Raw genomic sequence first — 18,312 nt, forward strand, 5'->3', positions numbered from 1 at the left:
GAGGTGAACAGTACGGTGGCCACATTTGCAAAGGATGCTGAATTATTCAGGATAATGTAAACTCTCAAATGAAAGCTCTCTCAGTATATATATATGGGCAACAAAACAACAAAGGTAGTTCAATTGTGGTAAAGTGATTTGCACAGCTGCACTCCCATTCCTTAACACACACACTGATGGGGTTTGAATTGTTGATAGCTAGCCAAGGGAATACCTTGGGGATAGCTCTCTGAAAATAGTGCATGGCCGCTGTGAAAGACTAATTCTTAGCTGGTGGTTTCTTTTTACAGTGGTAGCCCACCTGGCAAACTCTAATGTTGGTTTTAAACGTTTTAAGGTATTTTAACCATTGTTCTTGAACTATCGTGTTCTTATGATTTTGCAGTGGTGTTTTTGGATGTTGTAAGCTGCCTTGAATTTGAGAGAAAGGTGAGGTATAAATACAAACATTAATAAAGTTGTGGGACTCCAAGCTTGCCTCGGCTCCAGCCAGCAAGGCCAGCTAAGCAAGATAATGGTAGCTGTCCTTGCAACTGGAAGATCACAGGATAGCCACCCTGATTTCATAAGGAAAGGCAGCGGATTAGTGGAATGCCCATCCATTATACAACAGAAGTAGGGAACATGTTGCCCTCCAGATGTTACTGGCTAGCTCTCATAACCCCTAACCACGCTGGTGGGGAGTCACAGAGTTGGAAGTGCAATAGCACCTGCAGGGCCACAATTTCCCCACTCTTGCTATACAGCTAGCGCCTTTGTATTTCTTACAGTTATTCTGTTAGCCATATCTCAACAAGAATATTTCAGGTTTCATGTTTTAACAGAAGTTAATCTTGCCCTTCAAATTCAGGTAGGTGGCTGTGTTGGTCTGACACAGTCAAAATAAATAAAAATTGTCCAGTGGCACCGTGGAGACCAACTAAGTTTGTTCTGGATATAAGCTTTCATGTTCTGGGTATAAGCTTTTGTGTGCATCCACACTTCTTGAAATGAAACTCAACATGCACTGAAAGCACACTAGGAACCACGTAGCTGATTTTAAACAGTAATAATAATAATAATAATAATAATATCCACTTGGGAGTTGAAAGTTCTTTAAAAGGTCAGAGAAAATAAAAAGGGACACATGGTAAGATGGAAGGGTGAGGCATGTTCCAGGTTCTACCTTCTAGAGAAGAAAAGTATGCATACCTGAGTGAGAATACTGCTATGGATCAGTTACTCTCACTTCTTAAAAAGCAGCTTGTTTCTTTGGGGCTGTGATCTGCTGCAGCTAAACAAGCACTAGCCATGTCTGTGGCTCCTCTCCCTCCACACAGATGTCCATTCTTTGGATCCAGGCCTATTATATAACTGCCAAATAAGCATTAAAGCAACTTGGATTGCGTAATTTTCACATCACTGCTTGATTGTAGTCAACAAAAGCGCTCTTGTGTAATAATTTAAAGATTCTTTTTTCCCCCTTTTAAAAATGAGATTAAAGTGGAATGCTGTTGTAAACACTGCGAGAAGCTGCCAACATACTTTCCCTATCAAAAAGCGGCTCATTTCTAAAAATACCACTCTGTAACGCTGACTTTTTTATTATTTAAGAAAACAGGTTTGAGTTATTCCATTTTAATAAAGGATGTAGAACATTTCCAGAAAGACTATCCTGTTTGTTTTGATCTTCTATCAGGTGTAAATCAACACTAAGGAGACTCTGAAGCCTGCACCACTTCCTCTAATTTTTAATTCCAACTCATCTTCATTGGCGAGTGGAGTGCTAGGCTCTGAATGGTTCAGGGCCCTCAAAGGTTTTCTTTTGTATGCTGCCTAAGAGAAACTGTCTATGCAAAACCCACCTGGTTCATGGGTTATTTACATGAGACGAAATGAATACAACGTATAATGCATTTGAATGAGCCTTTACGTGTTACCCTTGCCTTTATTAAAAGGTGGAATTTATTACTATGCTATCACAAGCTGGTCTCTGACAGTAATAAATTTCATGTTCATGTTACTATGCTAACAGCAGAAGAGAGCCACTACCAAAAGCACAAGACAGAAAACCAAAATTGTTAATGTAGAAGTACAGCATTCTAAACTGAAATTGAATCACACTAATAATGACTTTAAATACTATTAGGATATGAAACATGGGCATTTGAAAGGATATTTTCCTTCATCTGAACACACACACATCTTCACATACAGTGGTACCTTGGTTCTCAAACTTAATCCATTATGGAAGTTCGTTCCAAAACCAAAGCGTTCCAAAACCAAGGCGTGCTGTCCCATAGAAAGTAAGGAAAAATGGATTAATCCATTCCAGACTTTTAAAAACAACCCTTAAACAGCAATTTAACATGAATTTTACTATCTAACGAGACCATTGATCCATAAAATGAAAGCAATAAAAAATGTACTGCAGTCACACAATCGATCAGTAGCTGAACTGGGTTCCGCACAGTCACAAAAAAAGTCGCAAAACAAAAACACAAAATAAATAGCAAAACCAGACAGACCTCAGTGTAACACTCAAACTGGAAGTGTGGCACTCAAATAGGAAGCGTAACACTTAAAACGGAGCATGTTCAGCTGCCGAAAAAGGTTCGCAAACCAGAACACTTCCGGGTTTGCAGTGTTTGGGTTCCAAGTTGTTTTGAGTACCAAGGTGTTTGAGAACCAAGCTACCACTGTACTTCACTATAGAGACTGATATGATGGAGACATGTTTTGTTGCAGCTGGGGCAGATGAAGATGTCTGGTTGTGCTGCTGCAGATGCACCGTGGCATTTCTCTCTGTGCTCCTCCTGGCAGTCAATCCTTCTCTAATCGCTGCTGTGAATACACGTTCTGTCTCCAGGCACTGTGGTTGTCTGCAAGGGATTCCCACATGGCGGGGTTGATGTTGCCAGCCTCCATGTTGCGTTTGCATGGGTTGGTCTGCCAGCAGAGTAGACCAGTATTCAAATTCTCATTCAGCCATAAAGCTCACTGGGTGAGCTTGAGACAAGTCACTGACTCTTAGCTTACTTTACAGGGCTGTGGTGAAGGTAGAAAGGTAGTATAGAAATATAAAGAATATAAATAGCATGGTGGTATTGTGATTGTCTACAAAACTAAGGGTATGGAAGAAGGTGCAGGTCCTGATATACCGTATTTTTCACTCCATAAGACGCACCAGACCACAAGACGCACCTAGTTTTTGGAGGAGGAAAACAAGAAAAAAAATATTCTGAATCTCAGAAGCCAGAACAGCAAGAGGTATCGCTGCGCAGTGAAAGCAGCAATCCCTCTTGCTGTTCTGGCTTCTGTGATAGCTGTGCAGCCTGCATTCGCTCCATAAGACGCACATACATTTCCCCTTACTTTTTAGGAGGGGAAAAGTGAGTCTTATAGAGCAAAAAATAAGGTATTTCTTTTATGTCTAGACTAATAGCCAATCTTTTTTTTAGTTAACAGGTGCTTCCAACTTCTTTTGTCTATTTAAGGAAGAAAAGGATACTAACATCTAAGAAGTGTGCCATTTTCCAAGGGGAAGGGAAGTCAAAACAGCTGACGAGGATATCCACAACAATGTCAAAAAAAAGAGGTCTTCAGAGCAGTGATTAACATCTTAGTCAGTGTTCAGCACAGTAAAATGTCTGGTGCAGAAGAAAGCCTGCTTGTAATTTTTTGTTAGAAATGCATGATCTCACTACGAATAGATTCATGAGCGTGTTGAGAGATGGGTTTTATTACGAGCAAAGATAAGCAAGGAAAACAGATTGTAAAAGTCAGAACTTCTCAAACAAGGGTATGGAATCAGCTTTAAACTTCTGGGCTATGTCATGCTTTTCAAGAGAGATGCTTGACTGGAGAGGTTTATTAGCTTAGCCTGATGCAGTCTTGTGTGTGATCTGCCATCCTACATCACCCCAATAGTTTGCCCCTTTTCCTCCCTCCAACAAGACGCCAGAAACTGATCTCTTCAGTGGGATAAAAACCAATCATAATTAATTATACAGAGCTGAACTCAGAGCATGTTCTTGAACTGGGAACATGAAGGTCTAGATTGCACTGACTGAATATTCTGACTGATGGCTATTTGACCATCCTGCTCTTTCTAGAATCCCATTGAGGGAATGGTATTCTGGGTTGGAATGGAGAAGTAGTCGGTAGGGAAAGATTATGCTTCCTCTTCGTTCCAACTTGTACCCTTTAGATAGCATCTTTTCAGGAGGTCCTGAAATGCCAGAATCAGGCATTTAGTGTGGCAGCACTGATCCACTGGAACTCCCTCCTGTTACATATCAGACAGTTGCCATCTCTGTGGTCATTTGGACGTCTGTTGAAGACAATCCTTTTTCAATAAGCCTTCTAAGTGGATATATTTATCCCGCTCGGCATCTGTATTGGCTTTGAAATTGTTTTTATATCTGCAATTGTGATATAGTGTATTGTGAAATCACTTTGAGATGCTTCATAGGAAGCGATTCGTAAATGAAATTGATAATAGCAACAGCAACATAACGCTTTACTAAGTGTGCATGGGATTGTAGTATTCATGGTAGTTTTGACTTCCTACATGTAAGTTCTGCATATGGTAGTGGTCGAGAATCTTCTTGGGCCCAATTGCTTTTAACAGATATAATATTGGATGCACTGCTGTCTTGGTTTTTAAAAAAATCTAATACATTTTTCTACATGTGTTGATTCTGTATAGACAGACGCTTTCCTAATTTCATTAGCAAGGGCTATCTCTTATGTTCCTTGATCCCACTATTTAACACACCCGCCCCTCCAAGTGTCTTGTGCATGCCTTCAGATCTCAAGAACAGAAATTCATTCTACAAAACCAGCTATAGCTATTAGAATCATGGAATTGTAGAGTTGGAAAAGTCCCCAGGGGTCATCTAGTCCAACCCCATTTAATGCAGGAATCTCCATGACAGATGGCCATCCAACCTCTGCTTAAAAGCCTCCAAGGAAGGAGAGTCCATAACCTCCCAAGGGAGAGAGATCATCCCACTGCTGATCAGCTCTTACTGTCATAAAGTTTTTCCTGATGTTTAGTTGGAATCTCCTTGACTAAACTAATCTGGAAGCATAAAGTCATGTGACCAGGCCCTGGGTGGGGTCCATTTGGGACTTTGGACAAGCACCCTGGCAGCTGCTCTTGGCTCAGTGCTTTGCCCTCCCCTCCGCAAACTGCAAGAGAAGGCTTCAATCAAAACAGTATCTTGTTATATAGCTTATCTTTCAATTCTATTACAGAAAGAGAAGACTTGGATTACTTGAAGCATCTGTGTGCCAGTTCAGAGCTGAAAAGCAACACCCACTGCCAACAAAATTGTTGCCTTCGGGCTTTATTTATTCATTTATTTAGGTAACTCCTGTGCTCCCCCGGAAAGGTATCTGCGGTGGGTGCGGGAGTATTAAACAAATTTTGAAGTCGGGGGAAAGTCTTGCCGAAGTGTTGTTTGAAGCAAAAGTGAAATAGAGAAATATATACAAGCTTTTAAACAAAGTACTCAATGCAAAATGAGCAGTAGGAAAGCTGTCACCAACACACAGTCAACAAGGCATGTGCAATACACGAATGTTGCAAAGGTGGCACCCCATGATAAGTGCTATTTCCAACCAAAATAATATAGGGAGCTGGCCTGTATTGAGCAAAATGTTAGGCCACTTCGCCCAATATATATACTGACTGGCTAGCAGCTTTCTGGCCAGAAGCACAGCCCCTCACCTGTCATTCCCTCTTATGGGTGATCTGTAGGGGGCTGCATGCTAATGGTAGTCTGTGGCTGATGATGGGCAGAGCTTGAGACAAAAGTGGTCTGGAATAACTAAGTTAAGCAAAGTTCATCCCGCTAGTGATGAAAAAAGGAAGTGTTTTTCATTTCACTCTGCGTTTCTCGCCCGCAGCGCTGTTTCTGTTCTACTGCATTTCGTCTGCCAAAAACGATGCTATTTGCCTCACTGTCTGATGAGGCAAAACGATGCAACTTACATAAGTTACATTGCCACTGTGGCAATCCCATTCCATTCATTTCAGTGCAATACAAACAGGGCAGGGTTATAATCAACTGTGTATCAATGGTGGACTGAAAGCAACAGCAGTGAATACCAATTGTATTAGCAGGATTGATTTGCATCCCAGATATGGGACAAATAAACAAACACCAGCAATTTCCACTCTTGTTTCTGTCTCCAAAAGCCTGACGACTGGCAGGGACTGGCAGGGCTCTACAGAGTGTGTGGCAGAGGCAGGGAACCAGGGTCCCCCATAAGAGGGGACGAGTGATATATGGAGTGTGGCATCGTCCGCAAAGCTGGAGCCAGGAGAGGAGGGATAGTTAAGGCATAACAAGGCATAAGAAGATGCACCAGATGCGCTGGAAGAAAAAGAAGAGGCGGCTGTTCAGCCGACAGATGAGTCCATAAACTCACCTTCCCCATCCCTGCTGTCTCCTAGAACCAGAAGGGGCATGAAAAGAGGAGAGCAGTGACAACTTCAATGCAGGGGAAGTCTCAGATTGCAGTGATGCAACCTGTCAGAGCAGGGTATATAAGCAGGAAGAGGAGAGGCGCCCCACTGTTGATGCAACTGCTTCATAGGGCCCAGACCTATAGACCACTGCATGGAGGCTAGAAGCATATGTATCTGCAGCAGTATGGAAGCTGCTGTTAAGTGTTTTTCTTGTCAGTAAAGAGTTAGCTATCAGACACATGCCTTCCTGATCTGGGACAGCTATGACAGCACCCTGCTTCAGTTCTCAAGCCTATGCAGATCTATTCTGAACTAAGTTTGATCAGGTTGCTTTCCAGTAAGGGTTTATTTCTTTTGTGTTTTTATTACAAGAGACCAATACGGCAACTGCTCCGGAAAGCAAGTGAAAGTAATTTGTTTCCTACCTAATTTGTTCTTACGACTGCTGGGAGGAAATATTTGTTTTTCCCAAGCCATACCAATCAGGAATGAAAGAAAAAGAAAATATAAAACGGGCGGTTTATCAAATAAAACACCGCCCCTTCCGATTGTTCTGAAACTGGATAGAAAGAAGGGAAAGCAGACTTTTAAAAAAAGAATAATAAAAAAGGAACTGATCAAGAGGAAGGAACTCTGATGAGATTAAATAAGGGGTTATTTCCAAGGGCTTGTGGGAGCTGCAGTTTGCCCACCTGTGGTCTTAAATATTTTAATGCCAATGGATGGTACTCTCTCCCTACAGAATTTTCCTGCTCATTCAGTGCACCTGGTCATGGAGAAGTCAAGCCAATCCTCTTAAATGTCCACGTGGCAGCCTAGCAAAATTCATTTGGGAAAGCAGATCCTCCAAGACAACAAAAGACCACCTCTCTCTGGCTGGTGCTTCCAAAGAGAGTAAACCAAGAAAGAAATGCTACAGAACTGAGCAGTGAGGGGTGCATTGGAACCAGTCTCAGACTGGGGGAGATGGGTTTGGATCAGCTAGGAATGCAAACAGCCAAGTCACATGGTTAATGAAAGGAAGGGGTACAAAATATCACATTTAATACTTTAAAAGCCTTGGTAGTGGGGGGGGGGGGAGGGGAGATGCATGGTCCATTACAGCCAAGACCGTATCTATGCTGGAAAATCATGTGTTGCATTTATTAGTGTTATCATATCAACCACTGAAGCCTGAATGAAGAATTTTATCACTCTTGCTAAAGCAATGCTCCCTCTAGATGTCAACAGAATAGCAGTTCTGACTTCAGCATATATTGGTTATTCCCCACTTAGGAATCTGCATGGTAGGCAGAGCTGAGATGTGAAATTGCTGATCATCTAATAAAAACATGTAACTTGTACCTTAGACCAGTCTCCGCACCAGAAGACTAGGAAGTGGACAAACACCATTTTTTAAAAAGGGAGATGAGGGTTATTAATGTTATTAAAATAAAGATGAGTTGACATAATGTCTGCTCTGGGTAAACTAATGGAAAACATAATATATATATATTTTTGATGCACATAGAAGAACAAATCTTCTTAAAGAGGAGGTGTAGATTCTGTAAATAAGGTGGATCTTTAACCTTTCAGATTTCTTTGAGCATGCTAATTATCATGTCAATACAGGTGACCTCCTAGACATTGTATACTTGGACTTTCAAATGACTTTTAATTAAGTCCCTCACCAAATGCTCATGAGCAAACTTAGCAGTCTTAGGACAGGACCTCTTATGAACTGTTAACTGGTTAAGGTACAGGAAGAAGAGCAGGAATTGTCATTGGTTGCATATAAGAAATGGAGTCCCCAAAGTACAAGTAGATAAATAGGTACTGCTCCAGCGGGAAGGTAAACGGCGTTTCCATGCGCTGCTCTGGTTTCACCATGCGCTGCTCTGGTTTCATGCTGGCTACAGAACCCGGAAAAACTGTCTGCGGACAAATGTCGGCTCCCTCGGCCAGTAAAGCGAGATGAGCGCCACAACCCCAGAGTCGTTCGTGACTGGACTTAACTGTCAGGGGTCCTTTACCTTTACGTATTAATATTAGAACCAGTATGTTGCTTGTTTTTCTGACCCCCCCCCCCCTTTGCTCACTAATCCATATTTTTTTGTTGCCATTCTGGTTTTGTTTAACCAAAATTACTGCTCTAAGGCAGAAGAAAAACAACTCTTCCAGCTCTACAATTCTCTGATTCTATGTGTTCTTGATATGTCTAGATCATGCTGAACTTGCAGTGATGGGTCAATTTTTCAGGGTGAACTATCTGCTGTAACCTTCACAGATATCCTTTAACTGGCCTTAGACTTTCAGAGCTGTGAGACTTCACTTTGTGCTGCTTGCTCAACTGCTGAAGCTATATAGTTCTGCAGTTCCCAAAAAAATCCATTGGCAAGCCCCAGAGGGCCTGTAGCCTCTTTGTCAAAACACTTTGTCAGGAGCTTATCAAACATTGTTAATTGTCCAAGATTCTTTTCAGACTCCCTTTGCTATTATCAGTTGGCAAAAATCTGCATTTCACTGTCCAGTGAGGCATTACAAGTTCTCTTTTGCAAAACAGGGATGTTCTGGTATAGGCATGTTCAGCACACCACATTGTCGGCCCTTCCTGACCCATAGGCAAATTTGTAATTTTGAGAGTGTGTCGTGGGCATTGTCCCTTCTGGTTGCCTCTCCCCTCCCCACTCCTGGCAGAGAAAACACACAAACACACTCACCCACACACACCGCTTTTTCTGAAGAAAAACTGGATTCAGCAGAACTCTGATGGTTGCTGTTATTTTCCTTGTAAAGGTAGGTTCTGTGGCTTGTCCAGTTTGTTGTCGATTTGTTTTTATACATTTAAAATTGGTGCTGACAATATTGGACGTTTTTAACCAGTCTTGTTCCAAGTCGCCTATGGCAACTAATAAATGGAACTAATAACATACAGGGTTCTTCTTGCATGCATGGAACATATGGATGGCACTGTAAGTTGTGTCATTTTAGGAGGTGAAACTAAATTTTTGCACATTTCTCCAGTGAGGGGGTCTTAAAAATATATCTTTCGGTGTGAGGAATTCAAATCTGCTATTATTTTTGTGACTGGACAACGTTTAGCTTGGTAAGTCTACATTTGATGAAGAAGCACATAAGCTGCTTTCTAAAAGCCAAAGAATTTTAATTTAGGTATTGCTAAATAGTAATAATATATAACTGCAAGAACTTGGCAATCATTTTCAATGATTTTTATGCACTTTTAAACACATTCTACTAACCAAGCAAAACTAAATGATATTAATTTAACCCAAATACCTTTTGAATTCCCAAGTCATGTTACAATTTGGAGACACTCTCACTTACCCAAGTCTAGAAGTCAAATGTTTGAGTGAATGCAGTTTGAGTCATGAAATGTTGATGAGGCAGCTGAAAACAAAAATTAAAAAATGGAAGGTAGAAGAAAAGGGGGAACTGAACTGGCATAGGCCCCTTAGACTCTCTCAGGCATGGGTAGCCTGTGCCCCCCCCAACATTGGCCTCCCAAGTCTTATCACCCCTAGCCAGCAGAGCCAATGGTCAGGGGTGCTAGAAGTTGGGAGTCAACAACATTTGAAGGGCCAAAGTCTCTCCATCCTTGGTTTATAACAAGTCATCTGGAATGGGATGGAGGATTGGGGAATACAGTGGTACCTCGGGTTACATACGCTTCAGGTTACAGACTCCGCTAACCCAGAAATAGTGCTTCAGGTTAAGAACTTTGCTTCAGGATGAGAACAGAAATCGTGCTCCGGCGGCGCGGCAGCAGCAGGAGGCCCCATTAGCTAAAGTGGTGCTTCAGGTTAAGAACAGTTTCAGGTTAAGTACGGACCTCCAGAACGAATTAAGTACTTAACCTGAGGTACTACTGTACATTTCTGATCTGCAGAGCTGCAAGTCCTCTTCCATATTGCTATAAAATATCCAGGATTGGGGCTGCTATAGCCGAGTGCTCCCAGGAAGAGGAATTACAATAACATTTTGGAACAAAATGTTGCAATGCACAAAAACCTGAGGGCGTATGCCCCTGGGACATATTTTTATAAACACTCCCCAATGAAGGTTTTTATTTTTTGTTTTTGGTGGGAACGTGCTCTGAAACCTTGATAACTTTGAACATTTGGAACTGCAGGCTCATGATTAACCTAGCCAAACAGACAACACGGATGGAGGGTTTCCGAGTATACTTTCAAATGTTGAAGCTGACCTTTACTTGGCTGCGTTGGCCGTTTTCTACGATGACTCTGGCTATTTGGCATTTATTCTGTGCCAACAGATTGGCACGACACACAGAACAAAGCAGGACCACAACCCTTGCTAGATGGAGATGGGGAGGTCACTAATTGACAAGTCAGCAGGAAACGTTTATGAATGGGCAAGATCCAGACACAATTCAATGGCTTTCGGTGCGGTTGACTTCAAGAGCAATGGCGACAACATCTAAGGAGCAGGGAGAAGACATTTACTTCAATGGCCCCTTTCAGCTGCTGAATAAGAATAGTCAGTCACAGGAGACTCCTAAACCATGAAAATAAAATGGAAAACAATTTATAAGTAGCTAAAACAAGACGGTTTTAGAAGGCAATGCTTCTGAATAAGAGCTGCTGGAAACCACAGGAGAAGAGAAGGATAATAATAATAATAAATAATAATTTATTATTTATACCCCGCCCATCTGGCTGGGCCTCCCCAGCCACTCTGGGCGGCTTCCATAAAAACCAAAAATACAGTAAAATATCACACGTTAAAAACTTCCCTGAACAGGGCTGCCTTAAGATGTCTTCTGAATGTCAGGTAGTTGTTTATCTCTTTGACATCTGCTGGAAGGGCGTTCCACAGGGCGGGATCTTGCTGTTGGGTCCTGCTCCCTGATTTCCCAAAGGCAACTGCTCAGGACACTGTGAGATCAGAATGCTGAATGAGATGGGACATTGGCCTGATCCAACAGGCTCTTCTTATGTACCTTGGTTCTCGAACGCCTTAGTACTCGCATGTTTTGGCTCCCAAATGCTGAAAACCCAGAAGTAAATGTTCCAGTTTGCAAATGTTCTTTGGAACCTGAGCATCTGACGCGGCTTCCGATTGAGTGCAGGAAGCTCCTGCAACCAACAGAAGCCGTGCCTTGGTTTTCGAACATTTTTGGAAATCGAATGGACTTCTGGAACGGATTATGTTCGAGAACCAAGGTACGATTGTACTTATAATCATGTATAGGAGTGAAAGGCACAGTTGTGTAACAATTATAACAATTTTTCCAAACAAATTATGACAACAATAGCTCCTGGATTGTTTCCTGTTTCATTTATCATCAGAACAAAATGGAGAATTTCTCGCAGATGGCAGCTGTAGATCCTCCGACACCCACATTTGACTTTTCAATCCATTGTTAATCTTTTTCTGTTTCATAGTTCTTCCACAAGAGCATAATCGGTGGAGCTATGCTACAAGGGGTTTGTTGCTCCCAAAGACTGCAATCCAAAGGGAAAGTTTCAAAATTTTTAAAAGGGTGACTATGTCACTGCTCAAAAAAATGCAGCTCACAGCCAAGACCAACAACAATGTATTACATTTTAATTTTCTTGGTATCTGCTGCTTTTGAGGCCAAAAAGAAGCAAATTATTATTTTTTTTTAAATGTGCTTATCCCTTTCAGTATGACATGCAGTGCCATTCTAAGTACATAGAATTGCTTGACTGAACTCCATATGATTTACTGCCTAAGTGTGTGTAGGACTGCAGTCTTAAAATATCCAGAGATTGTAGCGGGATTTTAATTTGCTTATTTATTCAAAATCTTTTTACCCATCTCTTCAGCCAAAGAAAGGTTCCCAGCTTCAAGATTCAGTATGACTTTTAAAAAAATATATGAAAAATTGTCAACTTGTTGCACAAGAGATATATAAAACTCAAACTTATTAATCAGCATTTTATTAAATAATTCACATTATTGACATTAAAACACTGTAATTATATAACATAAATGCATGGTAGGATAAACACCTTAAAACATTATGAAGTCACCCTGGGAATGGGGAAGCAAAGTATTTCTTCTGGAATAATTAATAAACTGGTTTCCATTTCAACATAACCTCATCTTTGTCCCCCACCCTTTTACTTATATGTTAATTTTGCTGTTAAATCAAACATCTCAAACTTTTGCTAGGCACTGTGTGGTGACCAACACACTTGTTCCACCAGTGGGAGGTGGTGCAGCAGAACTTTGCCCATCTCCCCCCACTCAATCTGGGTGGTTTTCAATGCTAGTCCTATCTATGCAGAGTAGATCCACTGAAATGAATAGACACAACTAACTTAGGTTCATTAATTTCAGTGGTTCTACTCTAAATAAGACTTAGTTGAAAACAACGCTCTGGAACAGAACTGACCAGATGATTTAGTTGGATACTGACCATTCTTTTGCTATCTGAGGTTATTTTTTTTTTTTTTGTAATTGCTGTCCCTTTGTGTGACACTGAGGTCACACTCTGAGGGCGGTTCTCTCACTGCGAGATATGAGGTTACAGGGAACCAGGCAGAGGGCCTTCTGGGTGGTGGCATCCACCCTGTGGAACGGCCTCCCTTCAGATGTCAAGGAAATAAACAACTATCTGACTTTTACAAGACATCTAAAGACAGCCCTGTCCAAGTAAACAGCTATTTTCATGGAGGAGGGTCAAGATATTAACTTATGTGCATGAAATTTCATATATAGCTATATAATCCCTAGTGTAGTAAGATAAGACCTTTGGAGCAGGCATTTTCAAAAAAGTTTTATGAACCACCCTAGTAGGGCAGTAATTGTTTCTTGATAATTTGTCGCCCCCTTCCATGATGGCACCTGGGGCGGCCCCACCCCCGCCTTCCTACACCCCTGGGAGACACTCCTACAGGTATACAGGACCGAGGCCGTTTAGGGCTTTAAAGGTCAGAACCAACACTTTGAATTATGCTCGGAAATGTACTGGGAACCAATGTAGGTCTTTATATGTGTTGTATGGTCTCTACATCCCTCATGGTTTGAAAAGCAGTGTTCACAGTAAAGGAGCTACAATTCAAAGCTATCCCGTTACTGCTTAGGAAATGCCGTGTTTTCATGCCTTTATCCCCAAACCAGCTTCCATCAGAATTGAGAAAAAAGAATGGCCTAGCCGTGTTTTAAGTGGGCAGTGTTCAAACCTAGTTCATAATGAATCAGATCACTTAATCCACCATGCTCATGGGACAATGATATGAGCGAGGCATCTTTTTTTCCGATGGGCAGCATTTTCCCCTGGTCTCAGACAACTCTTTTGACTGTGGGCTTGAAACGGGGATATGCAAAAACACGTGCTCTACCAGTGACCTGCAAGCACAGACTCCCAACTTCCTTAACTGGTACGCACACGACAGGCAGCAATGCCACCGGTGAAGCCTGGGTCATCTCACTGCCTCTTCCAGCTGCTGTTGGTGGGAAACAAGTTTCTAAGATGCCTGACTTTGGGAGAAAGGCAGCAGCACGGCAGCAGCAAGGCCTCAGAAGGCGGCGGCGGCCAAGGGGAAATGCTGTGGCGCACAGCGCCATCTGCTTACCGCTGCCTCCGGGCGAGCGTCGGAGGAATCACCCCGAGCAGCCGCGGGGCTGGCTTTGCGCACATGATCGCGACACTGTTATAAGAGAAGTAGCGGGAAAGCAGCCTGCTGAGCCCAGAGGACGGGAACTTCGCTCACCTCTGTGCCGCAGCGGAGCTGGGTAGGAACTGGCGCCGGGATCCCTCCGTGGAGAAGCAGCAGCAGCAGCAGCAGCGCGCGGGGGCGAACGCGGCTCTCCAAACGCGCGCCGGGCAGCAGCAACTGCAGCGCGGCTGCAATCCCCAAACTTCGCCGGGCTGCCCACGTGTTTCCAGGTTGTTTAGTGGGCGGCAGAGGCGAGGCGCTCGGCTGACCTGCCGTCGGGGGAGCGAAGGAGCTGGCCGGCGGCGTGCACAGGGTGGCGCCCGCCGTCAGGGGAGGTAAACTCCGCTTTTGCGCGCGCAACGACGAGGGGTTGCGCCTCTCCAGCCCCTGATTCAAAGCGAGGTTTCTCTTTCGGTCTTCCTCTTTCCCCCCTCCCCTTCCTCCCCCACCCCCGCGTTATTTAAAGCACCTCTGAGCGTCTCGGTCGTTAAGGGGGCGAGCCCGGCTGCCCTGTCGAGTGATATCAGCGCGACTCTTCAATTGGGGGCAGGGTGTGGCTACGTTTGGGGTTAGCGCGGTTTCGTTCCTGCCGGGGCGCGCTTCCTGCGCACGAGGTTTAAAAGGCCCTGGTTGCGAGCGGCGGGGCTTCTTCCCCAAAACACGTGCGCGGGATCGGCTGCATCGCGCTCACCTGAAAGGCCAGGGAAACGCCGCGCGAGGTTTGCGCCCCGGAGAACGCGCGTCGAGGATCGGGCTGCGAGGCTCGTCGGAATCGAACGGACCCAACCTGGAGATAACCAGGATCGGGCGGCGTCGATCCCACCTTGCTTCCAGGGAACCTTAAAGGTTGATCTACTGGGGGGCGGGCGGCGGGGGGGAGCCGGAGCAAAGGAATGGCTTAGATCTATACTGTCCGCGTTCATGCGGATCCAGCCTTCGAAATCGGTTTGGTTACTAGTGATGCAGCCCGTTGTCTGCTTGGTTACTCTAGAGTAAACCCCGTCGGAGTCAAGGTTGCTTACTCCCAAGAGTGTGCAAAGCCCAACGGGCGGTTCTGGACGCGTCTACTCGGAAGTAAGCCCCGTAGAGTTCCGCGGGGTTTACTTCCGTGTAATTGAGAATACAGGGTTGCAGGCAGTCTTAAAACTATTGATCTCTCCGTATTATGTCTCTGTGTGTGTGTGTGTGTGTGTGTGCGCGCGCGCGCGCGCGTTTTTAACGTTTATTTCCTTCCTCCGTCTTTCAGGTCCGAGGAGATGCTGGAAGTTGCCGGGACTTCGCTGGATGTACTAAGGGGCTCCGGAGGCGTGTGAGCTACTTGGCTGCAGCTGCTGCCGCCGCCGCCGCGGTTCTGCCTTGAGCGCCTCGCTCTGCCTTGTCCCCTCGCCGCCTGCAAGGAGGGCGGTTTCTGGTGACTCCTGGGCGCCGCTGCCGGCGACCTGCAGCCCCCGTCCTTTTGCTGCAGCTGCCGCGAGTCCCCGGAGCCGAAGGATGCAGTTCCGTTTCTTCTCTTTTGCCTTGATCATCCTGAACTGTATGGATTACAGTCACTGCCAAGGCGGCCGCTGGAGACGCAGCAAGAGAGGTGAGTAGCGTCTTACCCAGGCTACTCCGGACCTCTCTACATCTTTCCTCAAGCTGGCTGGCTTCCCTTTTCCCCACTTGGTTTTGCCCGTTTGTGGCCTCCAGTAGCTGACATGGCATCCGAGTCTTTCCCAGCTTTAAAAGGCTGCATAGGGTTACTTTGGTTCATTTGGCCTTCCCTTTCCATGGAGGAAAAAAGAAAGTTCCTTTTCTCACAAGCTTCCCCCCTCCCAATAGAGGGATACCCCATTAAAAGCCCTTGAGCCCTTCCTGTCTGATTCAGACATCCTAATCCTAATTAGGGTCATTCATAAATCGGTCCCAGGCATGTGGGTAATAGGTTGATCCTATATATATATATGCACCTTCACACAGAAGCAATTTGTGCTGCACTCAGTGGATTTTGCAGTAAGTGTGCATAGGACCACAGCCTTGCTGCAGAGCCGTAGGTGGGGGTGGGGAGGCTGGCCAGGGTTTTTTTTTTTTTTGCCCAGGCAAAGCCTCCAGAGGGGTGCCATTGAGACTCCCATCCTGTGTGTGTACATGCAAATGCACATGGGTTGCGTGTGTGCCAAACTGGGTCTCTGACCCAGGTGAAATAAAGCCTAGTTTTGCCCCTGGCTTGCTGGTGTAGGATTGCGGTGGGAAAAGTGCATTTTTAGCCACTTGAAATTGAACGGCCTGTTATGCTTTAATGCTTTGTAGTTGCTCTGTTGGAACGGCAGTCAAGGTGGGCTAAAAAGTTGTTAAACAATTCCCACCCCCGTGTGCTGGCAATTGTGAATCAGACCTGGAGGATGCTAATGATTGCAAGTAAGTTTACATGGAGTACAGGATGTGACCTTTCTATGTAGAGAGCTCATGGGCCAAGCGAAGGAAATGCAAGCTAATTGCAGATAATAATTTTGCTCTAGGTGTTCTGAGCTGAACATGCCCACCCTCCCTCTAGGCTGGTCCCTCTGGGGGATTGACAGAGGTTAACTTTTTCAATTAGAGTCATTGAATAAGGTCTTTAAAAATAAATAAGTGTGTGTGTGTATATAAGGGATGGTGTGTGGCAGTCTGAGTTTGCCGCATAAATCCATTCATTGGCAATGGATCTCCTAGACCTAGAGAATATTGGGCAGTAGGTTGTCTTGTAGGAAATAAGAGTCTGATCCTGTACATGCATAGTCACACAGATTTCAGTGGGACTTTGTTCTTGCTAAGTGTGCACTAGATTGCAGCATTAGCATCTGATTTCTAGATAGTGATCAAAGAGTAATGCGGGCAGTAATAGTGATCGTCTGCTATACATGCTCACAACTGAACGCTGCTCACTTTCACAGCTGATCTGTGCTAACTCGCGACTCCCGTGCATTTTTATAAGTGTACCTTGTAACTTTCCTGCTTTAAGGGTTGCGAGGAATTTTTACTCCAACTGAATAGGGGAGAATTCTACAGCTAGCCAGGCATGGTGGCCCCCATTAGTCCCTCCATCAGCTGGCATTCATTTCACCTCTTTTTTTAGTTTAGTGTGTTGCTCCCCAGTTCACAGCATAGAATGACAGGACTGTTTTGATGCTGCTGCTTTGAGCTGTTGCTTATAGAACAGACTCATTTGCTGTGCCTCTCCTGTTTGGGAAACCAAGAGAATGTGGGAAATCTATTCTCTGTTGGTACTCTTTGCTGCTCAGTAGTGATTCATCGAGATCTACCTAATAACTTGAGGATCTGTTTCTCACTCTCTTCAGTGACTGGCAGCCCTGTCATTTCCAGAAGACTTATGCCAGCAGATGTAGAAAGTTGCTTTTTGGAGGAAATTTGATAGTTTGAGTACAGCAAGTCACTTTCCTCCAGGTCCGATTATGTAGTTAACCCATTTCCACTGGTTTTTTCCCCTGTCCCCTCACCCAATGTTCTGCGGCTTGACTCACTCGCTTGAGTTTGCTTTATTAAAACAGCCTTGAAAATGAGTCTGTAAAAAGAAGAGGGGAAAAGGAACACATGGGCTAAAAACTTTGCCATTTATGGCACATTAATGGCCAAAAAAGGAGGGGGGGAACTCTCATTCCTGATTTCCTAGAGCTGTATCTGAATTTGCTGTGGGCGACTAGACAGGTGACTATTTACTAGGTGACTAGTAAGCTGTTCCATGAATATACTTCTGACTCTAAGGGTCTTTTGTGTTCCTTGCTGTTGAGACTTTAAGTTGGAGAGAGGGGCAAGGGAGGGAAGGAAGCCTGACGTTAGTTTTGCTTTCTCTTTGTGTTTTTTCTATCTTTTCACATCTTCTTCACAGGGGGATGCATTAGCTATCGTTGCACAGAGAGCACATGCATCTCCTCGCAGGATAGATACACCAGCCTCACATGTGACATGCTGCAAAGAAGTGTGAAACAGGAAATAGAAGTTGGTTGCACTTCCTGTTAACCACACCGCTTGGAATGGTGTGAGTTACTTTGTGGTGTGGCTGATGTGGTATCCTGGTTTGTGGGCCAGAATATTTGTTTGGATCATCTTGTCTTCAGTCCCTTTCCAGCACTAGTGTGATCCCTTCATACTCTCTTATCTCGATTGCAGTCCTGTAATACTCGCCAGAGAGAAAGTCCTAATTATGAATTCAGCGGGTTTTGCTTC

At 44.2% G+C, this 18,312-nt stretch overlaps 1 protein-coding gene across 2 annotated transcripts in view; it reads left to right on the forward strand.

Moving 5' to 3' along the window:
* Positions 1-13,990: 13,990 nt before the first annotated feature.
* Positions 13,991-18,312, forward strand: part of RSPO2 (R-spondin 2) — a 104,953-nt gene continuing 100,631 nt past the window's right edge. The window contains exons 1-2 of one of the 2 annotated variants that reach the window (XM_053395438.1): positions 13,991-14,444; positions 15,356-15,694. In XM_053395438.1, coding sequence (XP_053251413.1) covers positions 15,601-15,694 — 94 coding nt within the window. In that variant the 5' untranslated portion in view covers positions 13,991-14,444; positions 15,356-15,600. Of the gene's footprint in view, positions 14,445-14,605; positions 14,956-15,355; positions 15,695-18,312 lie in introns of those variants that run through there. The other variant, XM_053395439.1, reaches the window with a different exon arrangement.

The sequence above is a fragment of the Podarcis raffonei genome, chromosome 7 (genome assembly GCF_027172205.1).
Source record: "Podarcis raffonei isolate rPodRaf1 chromosome 7, rPodRaf1.pri, whole genome shotgun sequence".
NCBI classification, from domain to species: Eukaryota; Metazoa; Chordata; class Lepidosauria; order Squamata; family Lacertidae; genus Podarcis; species Podarcis raffonei.